General features: G+C 44.1%; 1 protein-coding gene across 2 annotated transcripts in view; it reads right to left on the reverse strand.

The window, feature by feature from the left end:
• The window catches only part of OSBP2 (oxysterol binding protein 2), a 262,872-nt gene that overhangs the window by 148,567 nt on the left and 90,619 nt on the right, over positions 1-23,686 (reverse strand). Inside the window, exon 1 of one of the 2 annotated variants that reach the window (XM_067550192.1) lies at positions 7,787-7,914. The exons of the other annotated variant lie outside the window; for it this stretch is intronic. Within the exon in view, the coding sequence (XP_067406293.1) occupies positions 7,787-7,880 (94 nt within the window). The 5' untranslated portion in view covers positions 7,881-7,914. Of the gene's footprint in view, positions 1-7,786; positions 7,915-23,686 lie in introns of those variants that run through there. 2 annotated transcript variants of the gene reach the window in all.

Here is a 23,686-nt window from a genome sequence, read left to right on the forward strand (position 1 = left end):
TGTTTTTAAAAACCAAAAATGTATCAGTTTTTGGCTTCAGGTTTTTAAGTGAAAGACAGGAAGATGTTTGTGGGAAATTTACAAAATGGAAAAGTGGTTTTTTTCAAAATGTTGGGTGAAAATATTGAGCTTTTTTCCTACCAGTTCTGTTCCACCTCCCCTTATTGCCAGCTCGGATAAAGCTGATAAAAGGGTGGTGTTAGTGGGAACATTTTTGGGGGTGAAAAAAAGTAATTCGGCTCAATTTTTCCCTCCCAGACACAAATGGGAAGGGCCCCTCCCATGCAGGTGTCGCCCTGTCCCTGTAAAAGAAGGTCAGAGCTCAACACCCACAGCAACATGGCCTTGTCCTCGAGCGTTCTCCCGAGGGCTGGAGCAGCACATGCAGGGAGGGAGAGAGCTAGGAAGACTGATGCATTCTGCACATCACCAGCGCCGCCTCAGGACAATCTATTCTAGAGGTAACACAGCCTGGGGCAATCGCTCCTTTCCCACAGAGCCCTCTCTGTGCCATAGAATCCATATTAGGAGGGTGTGGGGGCAGTAAGCTGATAGGGTTGTGCTGGAGATCTGCAGAGGAATTCGAGCCCACCAGATTCTGCAAATCCAAGAGCAAACACCCCCACCCCACCCACAGTCCAGGGGAAACGCCTTCTCTATCCAATATTATTTAGGACACAGCTGGGTTACAGTAAGTAACCTACCGTTTCAGTAACACAGTCGGAGCTTGGACTTCCAACAGCACCATCGCCCTGAGATAGCAAGCAAGAGGGAGACAAAGAGGTCATTCGGGTCTGGCCAGGTATACCACACATACAGGAAAATGTCTCTATTAATGTAACTGCCCCAGATTTTGCCAAAAGCCTGATTTTTCCATCAAAGAGCAGACACACCCAGCCAGGAGAGTGATCACCATCTTAAATTGCCTGGCTGCAATACCATCACAATCCTATTGAAAGCTACTCTACCGTTATGATCTACCGTGGAGACTCTATAGACACATCAGAGTGTATTACTAGGTGAAGTATTTGACACAAAGGCATTATGCACCGGAACAAATGAAAGGAAAGTTCAGTCCCCCTTGATTTAGGGTTTATGTTCCAATGAGGCAGTGTGTTGTGTGCAGTTACTGTAGGATTTTCTTAGCCAGCCAAGGCCCAGTGGGATCAGGCAAGAGATCTTCCGCCCTGCTGTACGGAAAACGTTAGAAACAAGGCTATGACAGGTCATAATGAAGGTTGGCTGGGACTTTTGCTCCCTCCAACTAGTGTGTGTGTGTGTGTGTGTGTGTGTGTGTGTGTGTGTGTGTGTGTACACCCATATACATACAATTTGTACAGCTATCAAATTAAATCCCTGTGCGCACTGCATAGTACACTGGGAATGACTCTTGCAGCAAGACTCTGTGGCTGCTGTGCTCTGCCGACACTGAAATCCATATTGAATTGTATTTCTAATAGGTAGAAGACGACGGATGGATGGACATTTCCACAGCAGAGTGGGGGTCACAGGGAAACAGTACAAAAAGCAAGAAGACAAACCCTGAGGATATTTTAATGAAATAATGTGTACATTACAGAAATTTCCTTAAGAACATAAAAATGGCCATATCGGGTCAGACCAATGGTCCATCTAGCCCAGTATCCTGTCTTCTGACAGTGGCCAATGCCAGGTGCTTCAGAGGGAATAAATAGGACAGGTAATCATCAAGTGATCCATCCTGTCGGCCATTCCCAGCCTCTGGTAAACGGCAATCCCTGCCTGTCCTAGCTAATAGCCATTGATGGACCTAGCCTCTATAAACTTATCTAGTTCTTTTTTGAACCCCATTATAGTTTGGCCTTAGCAACATCCTCTGGCAAGGAGTTCCACAGGTCAACTGTGCGTCATGTGAAGAAATACTTCCTTTTGTTTGTTTTAAACCTGCTGCCTATTAATTGCATTTGGTGACCCCCAGTTTTTGTGTTATGAGAAGGAGTCAATAACATTTCCTTATTTACTTTCTCCACACCAGTCATGATTTTATAGACTTCTATCATATCTCCCCTTAGTCATCTCTCTTCTATGCTGAAAAGTCCCAGTCTTATTAATCTCTCCTCATATGGAAGATTTTCCATACCCCTAATCGTTTTAGTTGCCTTTTCCAATTCCAATATACCTTTTTTGAGATGGGGCGACAAGATCTGCACCCAGTATTCAATATGTGGGCATACATGGATTTAAAAAGAGGCAGAATGATATTTTCTGTTTTATTATCTGTCTCTTTCCTAATGGCTCCTAACTTCCTGTTAGCTTTTTTGACTGCTGCTGCATGCTGAGTGGATATTTTCAGAGAACTATCCACAATGACTCCAAGATCTCTTTCTTGAGTGGTAATAGATAATTTAGACCTCACCATTTTATATGTATAGTTGGGATTATGTTTTCCAATGTGCATTACTTTGCATTTATGAACACTGAATTTCATCTGACATTTTGTTGTCCAGTTACCCAGTTTTGTGAGACCCCTCTGTAACTCTTCACAGTCTGCTTTGGACTTAATGATCTTGAATAATTTTGTATCATCTGCAGATTTTGCCACTTCACTGTTTACCCCTTTTTCTAAATCATTTATGAAAATATACAGTGGTACTGGTACAAGTACAGACCCCTGGGGGACACCACTATTTACTTCTCTCCATTCTGAAAACTGACCATTTATTCCCTCTTATCCCATGACCACTTATTTGGCTTAAGAGCCTTTGGTGAGGGAACTTGTCAAAGGTTCTCTGAAAATCTAAGTACGCTATGTCCATTGGATCACATGCTTTTTGACCCCCCTCAAACAATTCTAGTAGATTGGTGAGGCATGATTTCCCTTTACAAAAACCATGTTGACTCTTCCCCAACAAATCACATTCATCTCTGTGTCTGATAATTCTGTTCTTTACTATAGTTTCAACCAATTTTCCTGGTACTGAAGTTAGGCTTACCAGCCTGTAATTGCCAGGATCGCCTCTGGAGCCTTTTTTAAAAATTGGTGTCACATTAGCTATCCTCCAGTCTTCTGGTACAGAAGCTGATTTAAATGATAGGTTACATACCACAGTTAGTAGTTCTGCAATTTCACATTTGAGTTTCTTCAGAACTCTTGGGTGAATACCATCCGGTCCTGGTGACTTATTACTGTTTAATTTATCAATTTGTTCCAAAACTCCCTCTAAATGACACCTCAATCTGGGACAGTTCCTAAAAAGAATAGTTCCAGTTTGGGAATCTCCCTCGCATCCTCAGCCATGAAGACTGATGCAAATCATTCATTTAGTTTCTCCGCAATAGCCTGATCTTCCTTGACTGCTCCTTTACATCTTGATCGCCCAGTGGCCCCACTGGTTGTTTTGCAGGCTTCCTGCTTCTGATGTACTTAAATTTTTTTTTTTTTTTTTTGCTGTTACTTTTTGAGTCTTTGGCCAGCTGCTCTTCAAATTCTTTTTTGGCCTTCCTATTGATATTTGTACATTTCACTTGCCAAAGTTTATGCTCCTTTCTTTTTCCTCAATAGGATTTAACTTCCACTTTTTAAGGATGCCTTTTTGCCTCTGCTTCTTTTACTTCGTTGTGCCGCCATGGCACTTTTTTTGTCCTCTTACTATGTTTTTTAATTTGGGGTATACATTTAATTTGAGCCTCTATTTTGGTGTCTTTAAAAAGTTTCCATGCAGCTTGCAGGGATTTCACTTTTGGCACTGTACCTTTTAATTTCTGTTTAACGAACTTCCTCATTTTTGTGTAGTTCCCCTTTCTGAAATTAAATGCTACCATGGTGGGCTGCTCTGGTGTCATCCCTCCGACACAGGGATGTTAAATTTTATTATGCTATGATCACTATTACCAAGCGGTTCAACTGTATCCTCCTCTTGGACCAGATCATGTGCTCCACTTTGAACTAAATCGAGAATTGCCTCTCCTCTTGTAGGTTCCAGGACCAGCTGCTCCAAGAAGCAGTCATTTAAGCTGTTAAGAAACTCTCTGCATCCTGTCCTAAGGTGACATGTACCCAATCAATATGCGGATAGTTGAAATCCCCAATTATTATTGAGTTTTTTATTTTTATAGCCTCTCTAATTTCCCTGAGCATTTCACAGTCACTATCACCATCCTGGTTAGGTGGTCGGTAGTATATCCCTACTGCTATAGTTTTATTATTCAAGTATGAAATTACTATCCAGAGAGATTCTATGGCACTGCTTGGTTCATTTAAGATTTTTATTTCATTTGACTCTACGCTTTCTTTCACATATAATGCCACTTCCCTACCAGTACGACCTATTCTGTCCTTCCGATATATTTTGAATGCTGGTATTACTGTGTCCCATTGATTATCCTCATTTGACCAAGTTTCTGTGATGCCTATTATATCAATATCCTCATTTAATACAAAGCACTCAAGTTCACCCATCTTAGTATTTAGACTTCCAGCATTTGTACATAAGCACTTGAAAAAATTATCACTTTCTAGCTGTCTGCTCTTATGTGATGTAATTGAATGGGACTCTTTTTCCTTTGACTGTTTCTCATCAGATCTTACCCATATTTTATCCTCTTCCATCATCTCCTCCTTACTAGGATATAGAGAATCTCCATGAATAGATCCTCCCCTAAGGAGAGTCTCTGTCTGAACCATGTGCTCCTCCGCACCTGTTGACTTTCCCTCAGTCCTTAGTTTAAAAACTGTTTTATGACCTTTTTAATTTAACGTGCCAGCAATCCGGTTCCATTTTGGTTTAGGTGGAGACCATCCTTCCTGTATAGGCTCCCCTTTCCCCAAAAGGTTCCCCAGTTCCTAATAAATCTAAACCCTTTCTCCCTGTTCTGCCTGTCTAACTGGCTTCCAGTTCCACATGCAGGGCATTCCTGAGAGTGCTGCCATGGAGGTCCTGGACTTCAATCTCTTAACTAGCAGCCTAAATGTGGCCTCCAGGACCTCCCTCCCATCCTTCCCTACGTCACTGGTACCTACATGTGCCATGCAACTTTCACACCCGGCAGGCAAGTCACCACGCGGTTCTCCTGGTCATCACAAACCCAGCTATTTCTGTTTCTAATGACTGAGTCCCCCATTACCATTACTCTGTCTTTTCCTAATAACGGACGTTCCCTCCCCCGGAGAGGTGCCCTCAGTGCGAGACCATGACACCATCTGGAAGGAGGGTCCCAACTATGGGATTGTTTCCCTCCACTCCAGTTTGATGTTCTCCTTCCCTGAGACCTTCATCCTCCTCAACAGCACAGAGGCTTTCAGCCCGGGCGTGGGACCGTTCTACTGTGTCCCGGAAAGTCTCATCTAGGTACTTCTCTGTCTCCCTTAGCTCCTCCAGGTCAGCCACTGGTCTCCAAAGCCCGTATGCGATCTCCGAGGGCCAGGTACTCCTTGCACCGAATGCACACACATGCCACTCACCCATAGGGCAGGTAATCATACATGAACTGGATCATCCCCACTCTGTCGCTGGACTCCTGCCTGCATTCTCTTCTTACTCCTGCAGCTCTTTCTTTTATTGTTTTTTTTAACTGGGGGGCGGGGGGAGGTAAGGGGTATTGTCTTTACTTTACAGAATGTTAATGAAGTGTATCTACCCCCCCTCCCCTTTTAAACGCCCTCCTGAAACTCACCTGTTTGCTGCCCCCTTGGTCGCTTAGCAGTGGGCTTGTTAAACCCTGGTTCTCCCTGAGTAGCCAACCCCTGTGGTTAAGGGTTAATGGGTGCTAAAGAGCTCGGGGATCAAAGCCTCGCTCAGAAGCTCTCAGCCGTGCCTAGCAGGTCACTAGGATCAGCCCACGGACGGACAGTGCCCCAAACAAACCGACCGCACGACATACTTCAGTCAAGAAGCAAGCACTCGTTGTGCAGGTTCCCTTTGAGGATGAGGGCTGAGAGAGATCAGATATAGAGGGATCATTGTGTGAGAAGTGGGGCTTGTCTACACTTAAATTGCTACAGTGACAAAGCTGCACCTCTGCCGCTGCGTCACCGCAACACTTCAGCATGGACACTACTTATGCTGATGGGAGAGGTTCTCCAGTCGGCGGAGGTAATTCACCTTCCCACATGACGCTAGTTAGGTCAATGGGAGAATTCCTCTGTCAACCAACTGTCTACACTGGGTTTCGGTCGGCTGAGCAGTGCTGCTTAGGGGTGTGGATTTTTCACACCCCGAACAACATAGTTCAACTGACCTAATTTTTCAGTGCAGCCCAGGCCAGTGGGTGACCACTGTCCACAAAGCAATCCCGCTATACCTGACCTCTCTGCCTCAAAGGGAACCTGCACAACACCTTCAAAAGATGAGCCTGGGAGCTTAAATTCATAACTTTGCTAGATGCTAAAAATCATGGACTGAACAGAGACGAAGGATTTATGGCTTATTACAACAATCTATAACCCACTAACAACCCCAGATGCCTGGGTGCTAACAGACACTTCGCCTTGAAAGGTCTGTTGAAATACGTGTTAACTATTTACGCTAAACAATTTGTTCCACCTTGTACTTAGCTCTGAATAGGTTTCCCAGACCTGAAGAAGAGCCTGGTGTAAGCTCTAAAGCTGGTCTCTCCCACCAACAGAAGTTGGTCCAATATAAAAAATGTCCTTGGCCCTCTCTACTATTTTTAACCTGGCAATGCATTTTTCTCCCAGAATCAGGTGGTTTCACTGTTTAACTGTGGAGTTAATTCAATGTGTGTGTGTGTGTGTTACATAACACACAACAGATTGTGTGTGTGTGTGTGTGTGTGTGTGTGTGTGTGAACGCCTCTTTCTGTACATATATCATTATATAACATCTATAAAAATAGTGCACAGCTACACAAAAGATGAAAACTATAAAAAATGGGACAATCTGATGCTAGGAATGTGCTTCCCCTTTGTCACCCATCAGTAACTCACTGTAACATCCCAACGCGCATAACATTTGATTTGTATGAACAATCTAACTGCACTTTGAAGTCCATGCTGCACCACCACATTGTGTCTCTGCTTCCTCCACCTTTAGCAAAATAGGAAATTAAAGAAACTACTTAATTTAATGCAAAGTTATGCTTGAAATTTTACAGGCTGGGGGTAGAAGTTTGTGTATAGTGTACTGTAGCTATGTGAAATGGGTTTGGTGGACTTAGTTCAGTTCCCAGGGGACAAATTTTCATGCCACAAAAACCAGGATCACAGTTTGCAGTATGAAGGAAACACTGAATTTAAACTCTCTCAGTTTTCAGTGGGGTTTTTTTGTTGTTGTTTTTATTTATTTATTTTTTTAAACAGAAAGGTAAACTTTAAGATTGGGATTTTCAAAGGAGAAATGGTAATGAGAAGAGCGACTCCCACTGAATTTCAATGGGATTTTGGTGCCTCACTTCCTTTGGCCCATTTGATAACCCCAGACTAAATCAAAATGATAGCAACTAAAGCTGAGCACAAAACAAAATGCACAGCACAGTGGGATCCCAGTCCCCACTGGGACCACTAGGCATTACTGCAATGCAAACAATAAATAATCAAACCAGCCGTTAATGCCACTGCAGCAAAGAAGCCCTTCTCAAAGGCCCTCTGGGAAAATTACCCTTTGACTGGAGATGCCCACTCGGAGAACTATATGATCAGCAAGTTTTCCAACTGGTCCCTTGCTTGGTGGCAACTCGCAAACCAACACAAGAAAAAAAGCTGATGGAGTTAAAAGTGGCTGTGAATATAATTTCTCTAAATGGTACTCATGAGAGAGATGCTATGCTCAGTTGGAAAGCAGCTACTTACAGTGCAAAGAGAAGAGTATTGAAGACAGTGACTCGTTGAAAACCCCGAGAAGCAGAATTCTACGGCATGTCATCCTTAAACTTGCCCGACCCATTGTAACCACCCTGAGGCCTAGTCATGGAGTTTCATGTCTTATCTGAGGCTCCCCCCCCCCGCCTTGCAAACTGTTCTGCTTTCACAGACTCCTGTGCCCACCAGGAGCTCCGCTCCAGTCAGCAGGGCTCCGTAGGATCACAGGCTTGCACAGGACAAGCGGCAAGATCAGGGCCTGAGAAAAACAAATGCCTCTAAATAAAACAAACAAGAGACCGAACTTTGAGGTTCTTACTGGCCAAGTTCTCACTGTCTCCAGGGTCTGAATACAACGAGTACAGTCCTCAGACCCTGACCCAGAAATAAGAATGAAATCCTTCCCGAGTGTTCCAAGGGCAAGTTTCAGTCCCAAATTGGTTCTGTTCCATACATTGCTTCACAGACTCAGAAACCGTATGACCCGGAGTTCTCAGACGGACTCCATAACATACCATGAAGTCATCCCGAGTATTGAGAATTTACTGTAGTAAATTTAAACTCTTTTAAACAGCAGGCATGTGGAATTCAGGAACTTATCATACAGTTTGCCACCAATCAGCTATATTCATTGTTCATTTCTGAGCCCCATAGTAAGTGAGATGTCTTAACTGACAAGGCAAGTTTCGGGGCACAAAAGTGAAACCTCCACATTTTATCTCTCGTGCCATTTCAATTACAATGAAAACCAGCTGTTCTTACAGATCAATAGGCGGAAGCTCATCTCTGGCAGCAGCTAATTTACCCACAATGAACAAACACCCCAATTAACTATTTTCACTTACTAAAAATACCCCAAATGCTAAAGAATGAAATACAATGGCGTTTAACCGTGTCAGCACTAGAACCAGACCGAAACACAGGGTGTGTGGGGGGATGGATTTCTATGACCTTCATGATTTAATACAACTCATCCAAGTGAAAGTGCCACACACTTGATAAAGCTGAAAACAGAGATGACAAAAGATGCAGCAACACAGTTCCCAATTGCCCCTTTTAGGCAATTAACAAGTCAGCTCTCTGTTCGGAGAGAACATGCAATATCACCATGCAACATGGAAGATGGGTTGCTTTTTCATATATTAATCCTTGACTTATTACATTTCTGCTTCTGCATGAAGTTAAATTCAAAGACATCTCAGGAAGACACCTTTCTAGCTGCAACAAACCCTCCATCGCCCCAAAACACATTGCAAGACAATCCAAACACAGAAACCGTTGTGCGTGACATTTTAAAAATCCATGCCTTCTGCTGATGGAATGCACACTTGACTGAATTGATCATGCAGTAAAAATACCAGCAATAGAACAAGGGCTGATTAGATGAACATAGGCCTCCATTAGGAAGCCGGGAAGGCCACTAACCCTTCTTAAATTTATTCAGACAGCCGGAGTTGCAGAAGGAACGAACGGATCCTGTCTCCCAGCAGCCCCTACCCTTCATCCCCACAGCTGGACCGCTCTCGTGGATGCTAATAAGCTCTACATTACTATTAGCCAGCCTTGGGATGGATAAAAAATGTCCTTATTCAGCAATCAGCTCTAATGCTGCATCGCTGCACTTACAGTTCCACATTTCACATGATAAATTCTCGCCCCATGCTGTTACCAGTGCACTATAGCATGGAACTCACAGCAACCATCAAACCACCTTGGTACCAGAATGCACCACTGCTTACTTCAGTGCATAAGGCAACGCTTAACTCCGTCAGTGCCGGAAAGATGGATCCAGACGATCAGGGAGCAAGGAAAAAACAACCCCAGGCATGACCCGATAGAAGGCTTTCCTAAAGCTGTCTCTAATACAGTGCAGATAATGCTTTAGGAAATTCATCCTGAGAACCGACTGTGAAGGGATAACATTTCTGGGAGGATAAAGTTATTTGAAACAGGCTTGTCTCTTTAAATACTGCTGCAAGTTATTTTTAGGACACTCGCCTATAATCCGCATCAGAAGACTTTTTTAAGGACCTTGATTAAGGGTTTTCCACAGGCAACATTTTAAATCAGCCCAACAGCTTAGCCAGGAAACCCCAGGCATTTCTCTTAACAATCAGATGACCCCATGGTTTCCCACCCCTGTATTTTATGTTCCATTTGGATTTTCCCAAGCCTTAATGTTTTACTCAGTTGGGGGTGGGTTGGGCGCAACTGATAGGTCTAGGAGGAAATGCTGCATAAATCACAACTCAATGTACTGTAAACTGCTTCAGCAAGCTCATTACTATATGTCATTCAGCAAACCGAACAGTTGGCTGGTAAGCAAAGATTTAGGGTACTGGAGACGGAACTGCTGTCAAATATTTACAAGGCTTAAGATTTTACTGTTGCTATTCTCTGCCAATTTTAGTGAGAATTCCAACGTTTTAGAACAAAGCAAAGATCTGAATTTCATCTTTTAAATGACATCTTCCAGAGATTACATATCTATACAGTAAATACATTTTTCAAGATATCCTAGATGGAAACTGAATGCAGTTCTAGAAGGGTGTAAAAACATCTCACCTTCTGCAAAACAGGTGAGGGTAAAATAAGAGGTTCACAACACACACACACACACACACACACACACACACACTTTTGTTTGCTTTTATCCTAAATTTTCGGCAAAAACAAATGGCAGTTTTTGCACATGAAAACTAGAATTTCATATGAACAGCAATTTCTATGGGAAAAAACCTACTGAAAAATTCTCCATAAATTTCACTCAGAATCACAGCCCCAAACCTGCCATTAGCTCTGCCAGTCAGACTGGAACTAGGGGCCATGTTAGCATCTCAGATATTAGGATTGAGGCCCAAATTTGCAAATACCATCTTCCACTCCCAGCACAAGCTAGCATTCTTGCACAACTATTATGATGAGTGTTGTGATTTACTGCAAGTGCACAGCCTCTGAAAATTAGCTCACTTATTTAGCTGCCTAAATACAGATTTAGGTGCCAACTGTAGGCGGCGCCATGTGAAATGTTTGGCCTACCTAATCAATTTCGTTTCCTTTGCTCCCAGCATTCAAACTCAGCCTGGTATTTCTTCACAAGCCCTCTGTTGAGGATGTCAGTGGGATTTGAGCGGCAGTTCTTGTGCTGGCCCTATGTACGAGGTGAATTTCACCCCGAGTGTAGACTAGCAGCTCATTCTTTGGGGAAGCAAATTTCAAACCCCTTTATCCCTCCCCCACCCCACCCAATGAAATAACCATGGGGACAGCCCATGAGGAGACCGTCACAGATTTTCTTCTCACCAGTATTTCTGCAGGCAGGTTTCTCTGGCCCTAGATGAGGATGACTAGCAATAGTAATAAGGTGCCAACACTCTGTTTGGTGCGATGGGGAATTCCTGAAGCAGAAGCATTACCTGCCCGATTTGCTAATATTTTCCTACCCTTTAATGTCTGTGTGCTTCTCTCACGTCCAAATGGGTGTTCTGAGCCCAGGGCCTTGCCATTTCTACGCGAGTCAAAAATCTCCCTTTTTACTCTGACACGTGACACTAGACAGGTTTTTAGAGGCTGAATTAAAGAAGGCAAACCACATGCCCTCCGTTTTCCCTGCTGTGTTACCCACTCCTGGCCCTGCCACAAGAGGAAAGAGAGAGAGACATTTAACTGTATTTTTAATATTTCTTTGTTGTGCTAGCACTTTCCAAGCATTCAAGGGATGGTGCTCGCCCTGAGGATCTCACAGGCTCAAGACAGACAGGCAGACAAGTAGACAGACATCAGGAAAGGGAAGAACCGAAGGAAATTCTTCTACTAATCAATACAATTCACTATAGACAGCCATCATGGCAGACGTGGGTTTTCAAGACACATTTGCCTTTAGTTCCTGTAGACAGCTCCTCTACGCACACTGTCACGTAAATGCAGTTTGTTTTCCCCCCAACTAACATCAGTCCAGGGAAAAGTTGCAGGCAAGCTCAGTTGTGGACCTTCTCAGTTAAAGTAGCATACACAAGCCTTACAAACTGCATGAACATGACACCGTATATTGGAAACCTAGTCAGTTCCCAAAAAAATGAGCTAAAAATAATTTCTGATACTATCCCTGACCCTATGTGTCTCTAATCTCTGTCAGTTCCAATTATCGTAGGGGTGACTTGTAACAATAGTAGGTAAAACAACTTCAGAGAGAGTTGGATTTTTAATTTGTTGGTTCCCTTGAACATGTAGTCCTTGGTTTGGACTCTGGATATAATTCACTCTGTTGTGAACAGAGATTTTAGCAGTAAAATGTATACAGTAAGCTTTGAAGTGAGGATCTCATGTTCAGATGAACATTGTGGGAAGAAAACATCCTGGTTTTGTTCCTCCAAATTTTCACAGCAAAACGGGAACCTTTTGTCGTATATTTCATGGGGGAAATGGCTGAGTGGACCTCTAGTGCAGTTTGAGAAGGTTGTTTGTTTAGCGGTGTGATATTTTGAGCACTCTGCCACATTTTGCTTCACCTTCTTCCCTCTGATGAAATTTCAGAAATGTGGCAAGCATGTGGTTTATCCGGTCTGAGGTTTGTTATTACACAACAGTGGCAGAGTGGGTGGGCGAGAGGGAATGCAAACCACAGTGGAATCAGTGGGAAGACCGGCAGAGGCAGAGCGGAGGACGGTGAGCAACAGTGCCTAGGAAGAAAAACCCATCTCCCCTTGGGCTCCTAATCGCACACTTCGTCTTTCTTCTTTCCTGTGAATTTGGTGCTTTCTGCAAGAGATAAAGCCAAGCAGGCAGGGTCGGTGCAACCTTCCCACAGAGCGGCACCAACGCACTTCAGGTCGGACCTGCAGTGATCTGCGCAAAGATTCACAGTGGACAGAGACCTGGCAAACTCGCTTTCTCATGTGACCACGACTCTGGAAGGCGGACCACTGTCCTGGATACCCTCCACAGGCCGCGAATGAAGTGAAGGTTCCCCAGGGTGGGCCAGAGAATAGGGCACTCTTCTGGAAATCAGGACTCAGGGTCTATTTCTGACTACCGCAGACCTGCTGTGTGACTCTGGGCAAGTCCCTTTGCCTCCCTGTGCTCCAGTTTCTCCTTTGGAAAGCACCATGAGCGCTCCGGATGAAAAGTGCTACATAACAGCTAGGAATCACTGCAGGCAAAAAGAAAGGCGGCACTACCAAGAACTCGAGAGAGACCGGGAAACAAGGAGCCGCTTCACGGGGTCCAGTGCACCTGCGACTAATTACCTGCTGCCCAACTGCGATAAGGGAAAGCCCCTGGGCCGTACAAAAGGCGACAGCAGTGAGGGACAACTGCAGCTGAGAGTCCAGAAGCACAGGTCAAGGAGGAGGCCTGACTTGAAGGGGGAGACACTACAGGCCTGGCAGGGGAGACTGAGCAGGGTCTGGGAGGGCTGAAAACTGTTCCTAGTGGAGGGGCTTGGAGTCACACAGACCACAGGGATGAGGGGCTGTGCCCAGTGGGAGACCAAGGCGGGAGATGCGGAAGAGACTTTGCTTTGGGTTTGACTTTACCTTGGGTTAATAACCCAGTCACAAAGAAAAGGGTTTGTTATTTGATACAAGTCTCTGGATTATTCCTGGGAACCTGTGAAGGGGAAACTGAGGCAGGGTGTGGCAGAGCCATGCAGGGGCGCTACAAGGCAGGCATGCCCTTTGACAAACCCCTAGCAAAAACAGAGCTGCAGGAGTCCAAAGACACCTCAAAGAACACAGGCCTCCTTAGGAAGAGTGCTGAGTACACAGCTGCCCTGCCATATGTCACATCTGATCCATGCTCTGGGAGTCAGAACACACAACAGCTTTTCTGCCAATGGGTGAAATTCTAAGCTAGACGATCCCACAACTGCAGGCATGAGAGAAGAGGGGAAGAAACAGGGAGACAACCTGGCAAAATAATTGAAAAGAATACCATGCTTTGCTTCTCATTACCAAAATCACAGATTCATTCACGAGCAAACTGTAAAACCTACAATATAAACATTTGTTATTAATAAAAACTATTAAAAAAAGCACAGCCAGCTGGAGTCACCAGCGCTAATTTTAGGCTTTGTTAATAATATTAATAGCAGTGGTTTTGAGGGAGGTTTTTTTAATTTCCAGGAAAGCATGTTTGTCTTTTAAATGTAAACATTCCTTTGTAGCCTTTGCATCCCAAACAACATGCTAGTAATTTGTTAGTCTTTAAGGTGCTACAGGACTCTCCTTGTTTTTGCATGCTAGTATAGGAGAGAACCAGAAAATGAAACTAGAGACTGGTCAGTTTCACTTTTGTCTCTAGTCTAGTTGGGTGAAATTCAGAGAGAAAGTAAACTAGATTAACATCCTTTCACTTTTCATATTCCAAAGCATGATTAGTAACAGGTGGAAGCATTTTCCTATATTATTTTTATGTAGATTTTATCCTGGCAGTGGCTTTTTAAAAACACTATTATCGTCTACCTGAAGAACTTTGTCGTATTTCTTTCATTTTTATTTACCAAAATGTATGTTCTTTAACACCAGCAAATAAAAACATGTATTCAGTTGAAAAAAGAAATGTAGCATATTTAATAAGATCAGGGTTGTTAAAACCGACCAAATGCCAGTTCAATCCATTAGAATTTCTCAACCTAATTTTTCCCTGTAGCTTCAGCAGGATACAGTAAGAAGCAAGTCATCTTCGCTATCTGTTCTAAACTGCTACATAGAGTTGCTGTGCACAATTAAACAGCTGCTCCCTTCCATCTGAGAGGTGGCTGCATTTCTGGGGGGGGGGAGGAAGGAGGGGAAAAGTGACTCCTATTACCCTGATCCTGCCAACCTTGACTTACATGAGAAGTTCTACTGTGAGTAAGCCCACTCCAATGAGGAACGCTTGCAGCATTGGGCCTCTCTCTGTTAAATGTGTAGGTTTCTTGGGGATACTTGAGGGCAGAAATACAAGCTGGTGTGAATTATTATTACAGCATTGTTAAATTCTCAAACAGCTATGCATCCGCTTTAATATATATTAGACACACAAAATGATGTTATAAAATAACAAAGGATGCAAAGTCAAGCACTCAAAAGGCAGGAAATGCCTGAATTACGGTTGCCTGTAAAACATTAATTTGGCCCCTTGTGCACATGCATTATGATGTAGTCTTTAATTACATCATCACATATAATTGTTCCACAGGACCCCTGCCTGCTTCAGTGCACAGAATAAACCAGCTCTGAGGATGAATCAGGGTTCTGCAGTGATGGAGGCTGTTGTCTCTCACTTTCTGCCCCTCCTGCCTGAGTCTCATCAGGCTCCTTGTCCTAATCTACTTTTCCTCCCCTACCCCGCTGGTCCGGCTCTTGTTCCCGTCTACATTTGAGTCAGGTGGCTTCTTCCTTCACAATACCTGGGCAGCGGCAGGGGGCCGTTGAGAGCACAGGAAACACAGGCTCCCTGCTGTCAGTTCTGATGCCTGCAGCAGCCGGGAGCTACCATCATCAAGAAAGTGCAGCTTTATCCCTGTCGCCCTGGGCTGGAGGGAGCATACTCAGTCACTGTCTGGGGATGGTGCATACGCAGTCTGGTCAACACCAGGAGCTGGGAGAGGCAAGGCAGTTCTCAGGGTGCAATCTTTGGAGATTTTAGTGATTACACTCTAGCAAGTCTCAACGGAACGTGTGTGAACAGAAAGTTTTCAAAGGTTTATAACTTCGTCAAATTTGGGCAGAATTTCACTGGGACAGCAAAAGACACAAAGGCCATCCCCGTTGCCAATTTTCAAGTGCTTCAAAGCACACGGGCACTAGAGTTTCTCAAAGAAAAGGTCACCGACATTTTTTTAAATGTCAAAACAAGGTTTGTTTCCCGATCTTTGGTCTAAAAACGGCTGACCCATTTTGGGTGAAACTTTCCAAAAAGATTCAGCCTCGGGCCGACATCTGTCATGAAAAACTTCAACCAAAATGACTAAATGTTGGCAGTTATAAGCAACTGAACACAGGGTCTTATAATGGGAAGTGTTGGGCAACCTTAAAGATAGGTGGTGCTGTCACCCCATTATTTATCCCGACAAGACAAAATGGTCTACACAAACTTTACATGGCTAGAGAGAATTTCCAAGGTTTTCTTTTCACAGAGCAACTACACAGTGCTTTAAGCATTCCAGTTGTTTCCCTGCGTAACAGGTAAAATTGCACTTGCTAGCTAATCCTAAACTTCAGAGGAAGTATTATTGCTCTCTGAGCAGGAAATAAAGAGGAATAAAAAATTAAGGATGTTCATAGACTGATAAAGGCATCTTTGCTTCTCTGCCTCTTTACCCCACGCTTTTCTCACTCCTATCCCTTCTATAAGCAATGACTATGCAATTCCGACACAAGCTTCTCGCTAAAGCGCACTGCTAGTTCTGATGTTGATGAAAGATCTGTCCTTATTCTTAGTCAAGCAGATGGATGGCGTCACGATCAGCTGTTCCAGACATCTACTTTCTTCTTCCTGCACTTACGCTGCCATGTTCCAACCTTTGGCCTACCTGCCATGGGAGGTTAACTCAGCCAGGATTCTCTCTCCCCACACTGATCCACAGCACTCGTCAACATGGTACAAAGGTCTTAACGCGCTCTTCTATCGACAGCTCCTGTTCTAGGGAGTTCAAGGGTAGAAAATGGCCTAGTAACTAAACTGGTGCCATTACTCCCTGCTCCCAGTGCAGCATACACACATGCTTGACATGCTTCAAGCCTCCCCTGCCCCGGGGTTGGGAGGGTATTTATTGTTAACCTAAACAAACATGAAGCTCGCATATGCTCCCTCCTGAGTGTGGCTATCCCTAGAGTTTCTCCCGACAGGATCCCTTGTTCCATCAGCTTCAGAGAGACTCTCAACCTTTCAAACTCCTGGGTTTGAGCCACCGGGTCTGACTGCCAGGGTGAGTCAGCAGGTTGGCTCTCCATCTTTAGAACCTACAGTCCTTTCAAACCACCTATTAAGCGAGCTATTCCACCTGCCCATAATGGTGGCAACGTCTTCCTTCCTTCATGCAACAGGATCTTCCATTCTAGTCTATACAGGTTCTTATACTGCCCTCCTTGCCATAGTATCTGTGTGCCCTCCAACAGTACGCTACGAAACATGGCTAACATCTCAAAACCTGACCCGTCGCTGGGGGCCAGTGCACGATTTCACCTTGCCATCAGTAGTGGAAACAACCTAGGAGAGGTCACGTTTGCCAGTAATTTGAATGGATCCTTTCAAAATATACAGAACTAAGGTATAAACAGCTATAATCACTTCTTCGTGCACGTTCCATAGGCTATACCTTGCTCCTAAGAAATGCCCTAAGCAGCAGTTATCACTGCTACCATGAACTGAAAAGAATCAGGGTGTAGATTTTTCTTCTGAATGATGTAGTCTCCATTGGTACATACAGGGTGTATTCAGAGAATTGATATCCTAGACATCTTTAGTCAGTGGGTCTGCTTGGAATCATCCCTCCCCATATTCCAGTCTTTATATAATATGCATTTAATTGTACACTGCCCCTATCATTCACACCTTAATAGTAAGTCAGCTTCGATCAGACAATCTGCAAGAGAGCTGGCATTTCAAGAATCACGCAGGGCAGCTGTGTGATATGCATGTCACATATGGCCACAAACCCCAGTTATTCATCTCCCAGCTCCAAACACGACCAACTTGATTGTTAAGCCACGGTCAGGAAACTTATGGCTCAAACCCACATACGCAGATATGAAAAAACATTCAGAGAAAGAGATTCTGGATGTTTGGTTTGACCTTTTTCAGCTGGGCCAGCAGAGGCTTAATACACTCCGGTGCAAAAGAACAATGCAGGCTCATGTCACAATTCTCTTGTAGGTAATTTCTTTCCACACATTGGTTTAAAAAGATCAATATTAAAAATAGCTCCAACACTCTAGGTCTTACAATGCTAATAATACTTTGTCCTTCTCTAGCACCTTCCATCTCAGCACTGCAAAGGGCTTTATAAACACAAAGCACTTGGCAAACATTAATGATTTAGGCTTCCCACCCCTCACGACAGCAATATTATCTTACCAAAGTGGAGACAGAGGCAAGAGAAAGAGAAGGCCTTTAATTTCACCTGTCTTAATTCTGAGGTTCCCAGCTTGCGACACTGGGATTTGATAGTCAGTGGGCGTGAGCCACCCTTGGCTCCAACTGAAGTTCATGGCATGTGTGGGGTGCTCGGCACTTCTGAAAATCAGCCCGAAAGCATCTCAAGCTGTACTCCCAAAACCTGAGTACTCAGAAGCCGTGGTCACCCTAGAAAATGTTGGGCGAAGTGACTTGCCCACGGTCACAGAGGAAGTCAAAAGAGAAGATCTCCGACCTCCGTGGTCCCAGATAGGCAGACACATGGAGGGCCTTTAATTAGTTTTATACCAGAGATAAAACCCCTAATGTGCCCTTCCTTACATTCAGTTGCCTGCAGGGAGGGGGTGGCTTTTCTCCTTGATATTGATTCTGTGTTGACCTTCCTACCTTACTTTCTTTAATTCAGAAAGCAACATTAGAATGACAAAACCACCCCTAGGCTGTATCTGCTCCACTGACACCAATGGCGGACAGATAGTCATCCTTGCTGCATTGGTTTTGCATTACTACCCAAAGTGAAATTTACCTTACTGATGAAGGTAAACTGAATAATTAAAATAAACCTTCTCCCAGCCTGGGATCCTGAGTCGCTAAAGGATGGATCTTCTATTAGTCCACAAAATTTCTGCTCACGTACGCTTCAATTAGGCCTGCTCGTTAGCAGCATAAATTGCCTACGACCACGTTCTACGTATTTATGAATCATAAACTGCTAAGCAGATGGACTGTAGAGACAATCTGTCTTCTGCTGTGTTCTTCTAGTTTGTCTGATAGTACCCCGGTCTTTCCCCCGTTGACGTCAATGGGAGATTTTGCCACTGATTTCAACAGGAGCAGGAATGGACCCTGACTGTGATGCATTGATACACAGATTAAGGGATTGCTTTGCTCTCAGAAGCAGCGCCTCAGTGCCATGAATTAAAAGTGCACAGAATCACTACAAAAGCTAAGACAGAAAAGGGCCCAGAGAAAATGCACAGCCACATATTGTGTTGTAATATAAGATCTTACTATCAAATAATTAAAAGAAAACCTAAAACTTTAACTAGGAAGTCACCACCTGATGACCAAGGAGGCTAAAGTGTCAGAAAACTAGCTCTTGACAGTAACACATCTGCTGGTTTCTGACTGGGAATGGCTTTGAATATTTGTTTTCTTGTCACTGGAATCTGGCATTTAAATGCAGGTCTCTGTTCCCCAGAAGTATCAATGCTTCGCATGGATCAATAGACACTGACATTATAGAAGATAGATTTTTATCGTTTTCTTGAAAAAAGGATGAAATATTGACATTTCTGCAGCAACTTATATCAGGTTTTGAAGAACAAAGTCCATCGCAAAAAAAAAAAATCATTCATATTTTTCATTATAGCCTCCAAACGCCATGCATTCAGTCACTGAGAAACATGCATGAAATAATCCCAGAGGGGTAGCCGGGTTAGTCTGTATACAGCAAAAACAATGAGAGTCCTGTAGCACTTCAAAGACTAACAAATGTAATTTCTGCAGCTACCCTCCCCATTGCTGTTCCTTACCCTTGGATGTATAGATATACCCCCTATCGAATTTCTATTTCTTGCATCTGACGAAGTGGGTTGCAGCCCACAAAAGCTTATGCCTGCAGAAATTAAATTTGTTAGTCTTTAAAGTGCTCCAGGACTCTCGTTATTAATGCATGAAATCGTTAGCAATTCACAGAGACTCATTACCTGCATTAGAAGTACATTTCTAAAAAGTCTTAAGCAAACTATTCTGTGCATGACAGTAAGAAAAATAAAAACCTGGCCTAACACAGTTTGAACAAAGGGGAAAGTTCAGTGCTATGGACCTTAAACATTCACTGTTCTCTGATTTTAAATCACAGCATCAGGAGCACCGGAGGATCTTTCATCCCCCCCATATCCAATATTTCCCTACCTGGATGCCTCGTTAAAATAGCGTGTGCTTTCTGGCTCCTGCCAGATGTACAGAGTTCTACTGTTAGCGTCTAATAGCACTACCCAAATGTTTTCCCTAATTCAGGAAATTTGTTACTTAAAAATAAAAAGAGCAGCAAAATCTAATCACACAATTTCCTTTTTAGCAACCAAAATATTATGGGTCCGGGGACCATAGGCAAAAGAAATCTGTCCCTGCACTTTAACTCTGAATTAGAAACAGGGAAGTGCTTTTCTTCAGCTACAGTAGGGAATGTGACTGTCATGCGACCATTAGTAGAGTCTGGCATTGTTTTAAAGTGGAGTTATATCCAGTCAGGCACTGCAACTGATCCAGAGAGGCAGGCCAGGTAGCTCCTGCCAGGTGTCTAGTAAAGTCAACTGTGCCCCAACTCCCCCAAAACACCACTGGCAGATCATTATTGTTATTACTAATTAATTAATAATAAATAATAGTAATGTGATACTATTATGTGCTTGAGAAAAATTTTGATATTATTGATTTGATATTATTTGATATTTGATAGTTTTGTTCAGAATTAATACAGCAAAAATCCTGTGATTTTAAAGAAATGTTATTAAATTAATATTGAAAAATATTTTTAATTGCCTATCTGTGAGACAAGGATAACATCTTAATACGTCTCTTTCCTTTCATTTCTAATTATTCACCTAACCAGCCATGGCCAAGCCTCATAACCATCAAATAAATACCAAACACCCCAATATAATATAGCACAACGTTAAGCAGTAGGTTTTCTCAGCTCAAACCAACATCTCCACTATTGTCCAACAGACTATTGGAAAACAGAGACATTTACACATACACACTATCATCTGATCAGAAAAACGTAAGTAGTTCAAAGTGAATCTTTGGAAACCGATTTGGCATCAAAATTGCTATATATATGTGCGTGTGTTAATACTTTTGATAACTCTGTTATTAAAGGTGCACATGTCCATTCTTCTGTATTCACGTCCCTTTCTAGATGGCCCAGATACCCTGGGAGGTTTTACACACTCATTTTAAACCAGTTCTTTTCAAGCAATTCCGGCCGGCACTGCAGCTCTCTCTTCACGGTACTAACCTTAAAATCCATACTCAATTTTACATAGCTTCCAATTCTTTCCTGGATCCCAAACCCACAAGGAGGATCCAGGTAGCAGCCTGAAGAATCAGATGCTAGAACCACCGTAATTTAAAATACACTTCATTTAACAAACAAACTGAACCGTATATGACAGTTGCCAGGAATCTGCTGGAATGTGCCTGTCAAAACACCACTGCCTGTGTCACATCAAGCTGGTTAAAATAAAGGTATCGTTTCTCTAGGAATCTGTCTGAGCTGCGGGATCTCAACTGCCTGCGCTAGCAGCGTGCACATTCCCCGCCTTCCCCCCCACATCTCCTGTCCCATCTCCCCGGCAGACTAAGCCCTTCCAAGCTCTTTGTCTTGGCAGCATGCAGTAATAGCTCCCAGGGGCTGGCTCGTCTGTCTGACCTTGCCAGGTGATGGAGACCTCAGTCTGGTGGGGCCGCAGGCAGAGGTGACCCATGAGGTTTAGACACATCTCCCCCATGGATGGCTGGAAGGAGGGGGGCGGCTTGGGAGGGGCGGGGAACCCAAGATTTCTTGTGTGGTCCAGCTTCACAGGGAGACTGAGGATTCGATATGCCGAGACAGCATCCAGGCTTGGGGAACGCTGGTATTTTATACATAGAACACTGCACAAATCTGAATTTAAAAATCACATTTGCACAGGGGAAGGCAGGGCACTGAAGTTATTAGCAGCCCCAATCCCAGAGCCTCTGCTTCCTCTCCCTGCCCATAGCACTTGGAGGCAAAGCCTGTTCAGTAACATACAGCTGGAGCCTGGCCAAAGAAATGTGGCTGGGCCATACGGAGATCCGAGCTTTTCCAGCGGATCTCTTCATCCCATATCAGTTAACCCAGCCTTGCAAAACTCACTTGTCTCCTTGCCTGGGTGAGGTTTTTGTTGTTGTTGTTGTTTTGGTTTTTTTTTTGATTGGCAAGTAAAATCCCATTATTTATTTCATTGTAGGGGAAGGTGAATGGCTTTGGTGCCCGAGCTGGTAATAAAATCATCAGTGATGGTTTTGCAAGGTTGAATTGGGTAGGAAGATCCCCCTTTCTCCAGGAAGCAGCCCTACCCCCACCCCCCATCCCCTCTATGTCCTAGGAAGCTGCATCCTGCATGGCTACAGAGAGGATGCGGTAAGCACGCTCAGCACCTCTTGGTCCCTTTCCCAGAGGAGTGTTCAGCAGAGGCTCCAGGCACTGGGCATAGCTGTCACGACAGGAGTCGGAGGGAAGAGTGGGCTATACGGGAGGGGGAGATCCCATCACATCCCCTTTGCTCTGGGATCATGGTTGGAAGCTGGGAGTGGAAGTGCAAAGTGATCTCTTTACTCACCCAGCGGATCTGGTCCCAGGTCTGGGGGTGGCTCTGCCTCAGTGGTTGCAGGGGCACCGGAGGGTCTTGCAACACCAGCAGCTGGAGTGACACTGCCCCTCCTCCTCCTGCCACGCTGCTCCCACGTTTTCTCTCTCTACCTCTCAGTTCATCTTGCTTCCTGTTTGCATTTGATCTACAGCCCCTGCCTGTTTGCTGAGAGATCCAACTAATCTCTGGACTGAATCTGCAGGCAGCTCCAATCAATCCCCATCCAGAAGAGACGCTCTGCTGGGGGCAGCTGCTCAGATCAGCACCATGGACAGCTGCCAACCAAGCCTCCAAAAAGCCAGGGCTACAAACTCGAGGCGAAGAGGCGGCTTAGTCTGTTATTTGCACATCAGGGAGATTAACAGCAGTCGCCCCTCCCCGCCCAACCCCCAAAAGACTCTGATGTGGAGATTCCATTCTCCAATTACGTATTTTTCCTTTTATTCCCCCCTCCCTGCCCCAGAAAAGAGAGAAAATAGTCTGAGGCTCGGTCAGCCCGCTCAGCAGCTCCTGCTGAAAGAGTCTATGTCGAACAGCATCTTTTGCACAACCTCTCCAGGTCCCAGGCTCCTTCCATGCTAAGGGAATATAAAATCTAGCAGACAATAAACTGGGCGTCTCTTCATTGAACTACTCCAATGATTTCACAGATCTGCTTGTTTTCGTGAAATATTGAAGCTCAGAGACAAAGCAGCAATGGGCAGAAGACAGCTCTCCCATTCTTAGCCAGGCCATGGTCACAGGCTTAAAATGCAGGGACGAAAACAGCAGACAAGGTCTCCAAGCGTATTTATAAAGGAAGACTTTGCCTGTATCCTAAAGCTTTAGAAACCTGATAAACCAGCAGTTGAAAGACAGGCTGCCTTTGGCAGCAAACTTTACCAATATCATTTCATCTCTTCAAAATGTCCTGGGCTTCACCAGTTATCAGCTAAGAATTAACCCTTTAGAGTTAAGCGATCATTCCAATGAACATGTGAAATATGTGCAAAAATTCATTTGGCACCTGTATTATTAGGAAAGATTATTGTTTTTGACATTTCTAGTGCGGCAGCACCTAAAGACCCCCAAACCGGCCCAGCCTCATAATGCCAGGCATTGTACAGACACAGAAGAAATGACACTTCCTGTCCCAAATGCCAGAAGACAAGACTTACCAGGTGAGCAATACAAACAAGGAGGCTGGGGAGGGAGGCGGTAGAAGGTGACAAATCGAATAGTATGTGCTCCCCGTATAAAATCCAATCGCTTTATGGGTGCTGATGACGGGGTGTGGATTAGTCAAACTATCAAAAAGAAAATACGTTCATCTGAAAAACGGCACCCCTCTTTCCCCCTTCCGTTTAAAAGCAGCCCTATCATCATAAGC

This window comes from Emydura macquarii, unplaced genomic scaffold, assembly GCF_026122565.2.
Source record: "Emydura macquarii macquarii isolate MOO-44397 ecotype Brisbane River unplaced genomic scaffold, CSIRO-AGI_Emac_v2 contig_1254, whole genome shotgun sequence".
Taxonomy (NCBI): domain Eukaryota; kingdom Metazoa; phylum Chordata; order Testudines; family Chelidae; genus Emydura; species Emydura macquarii.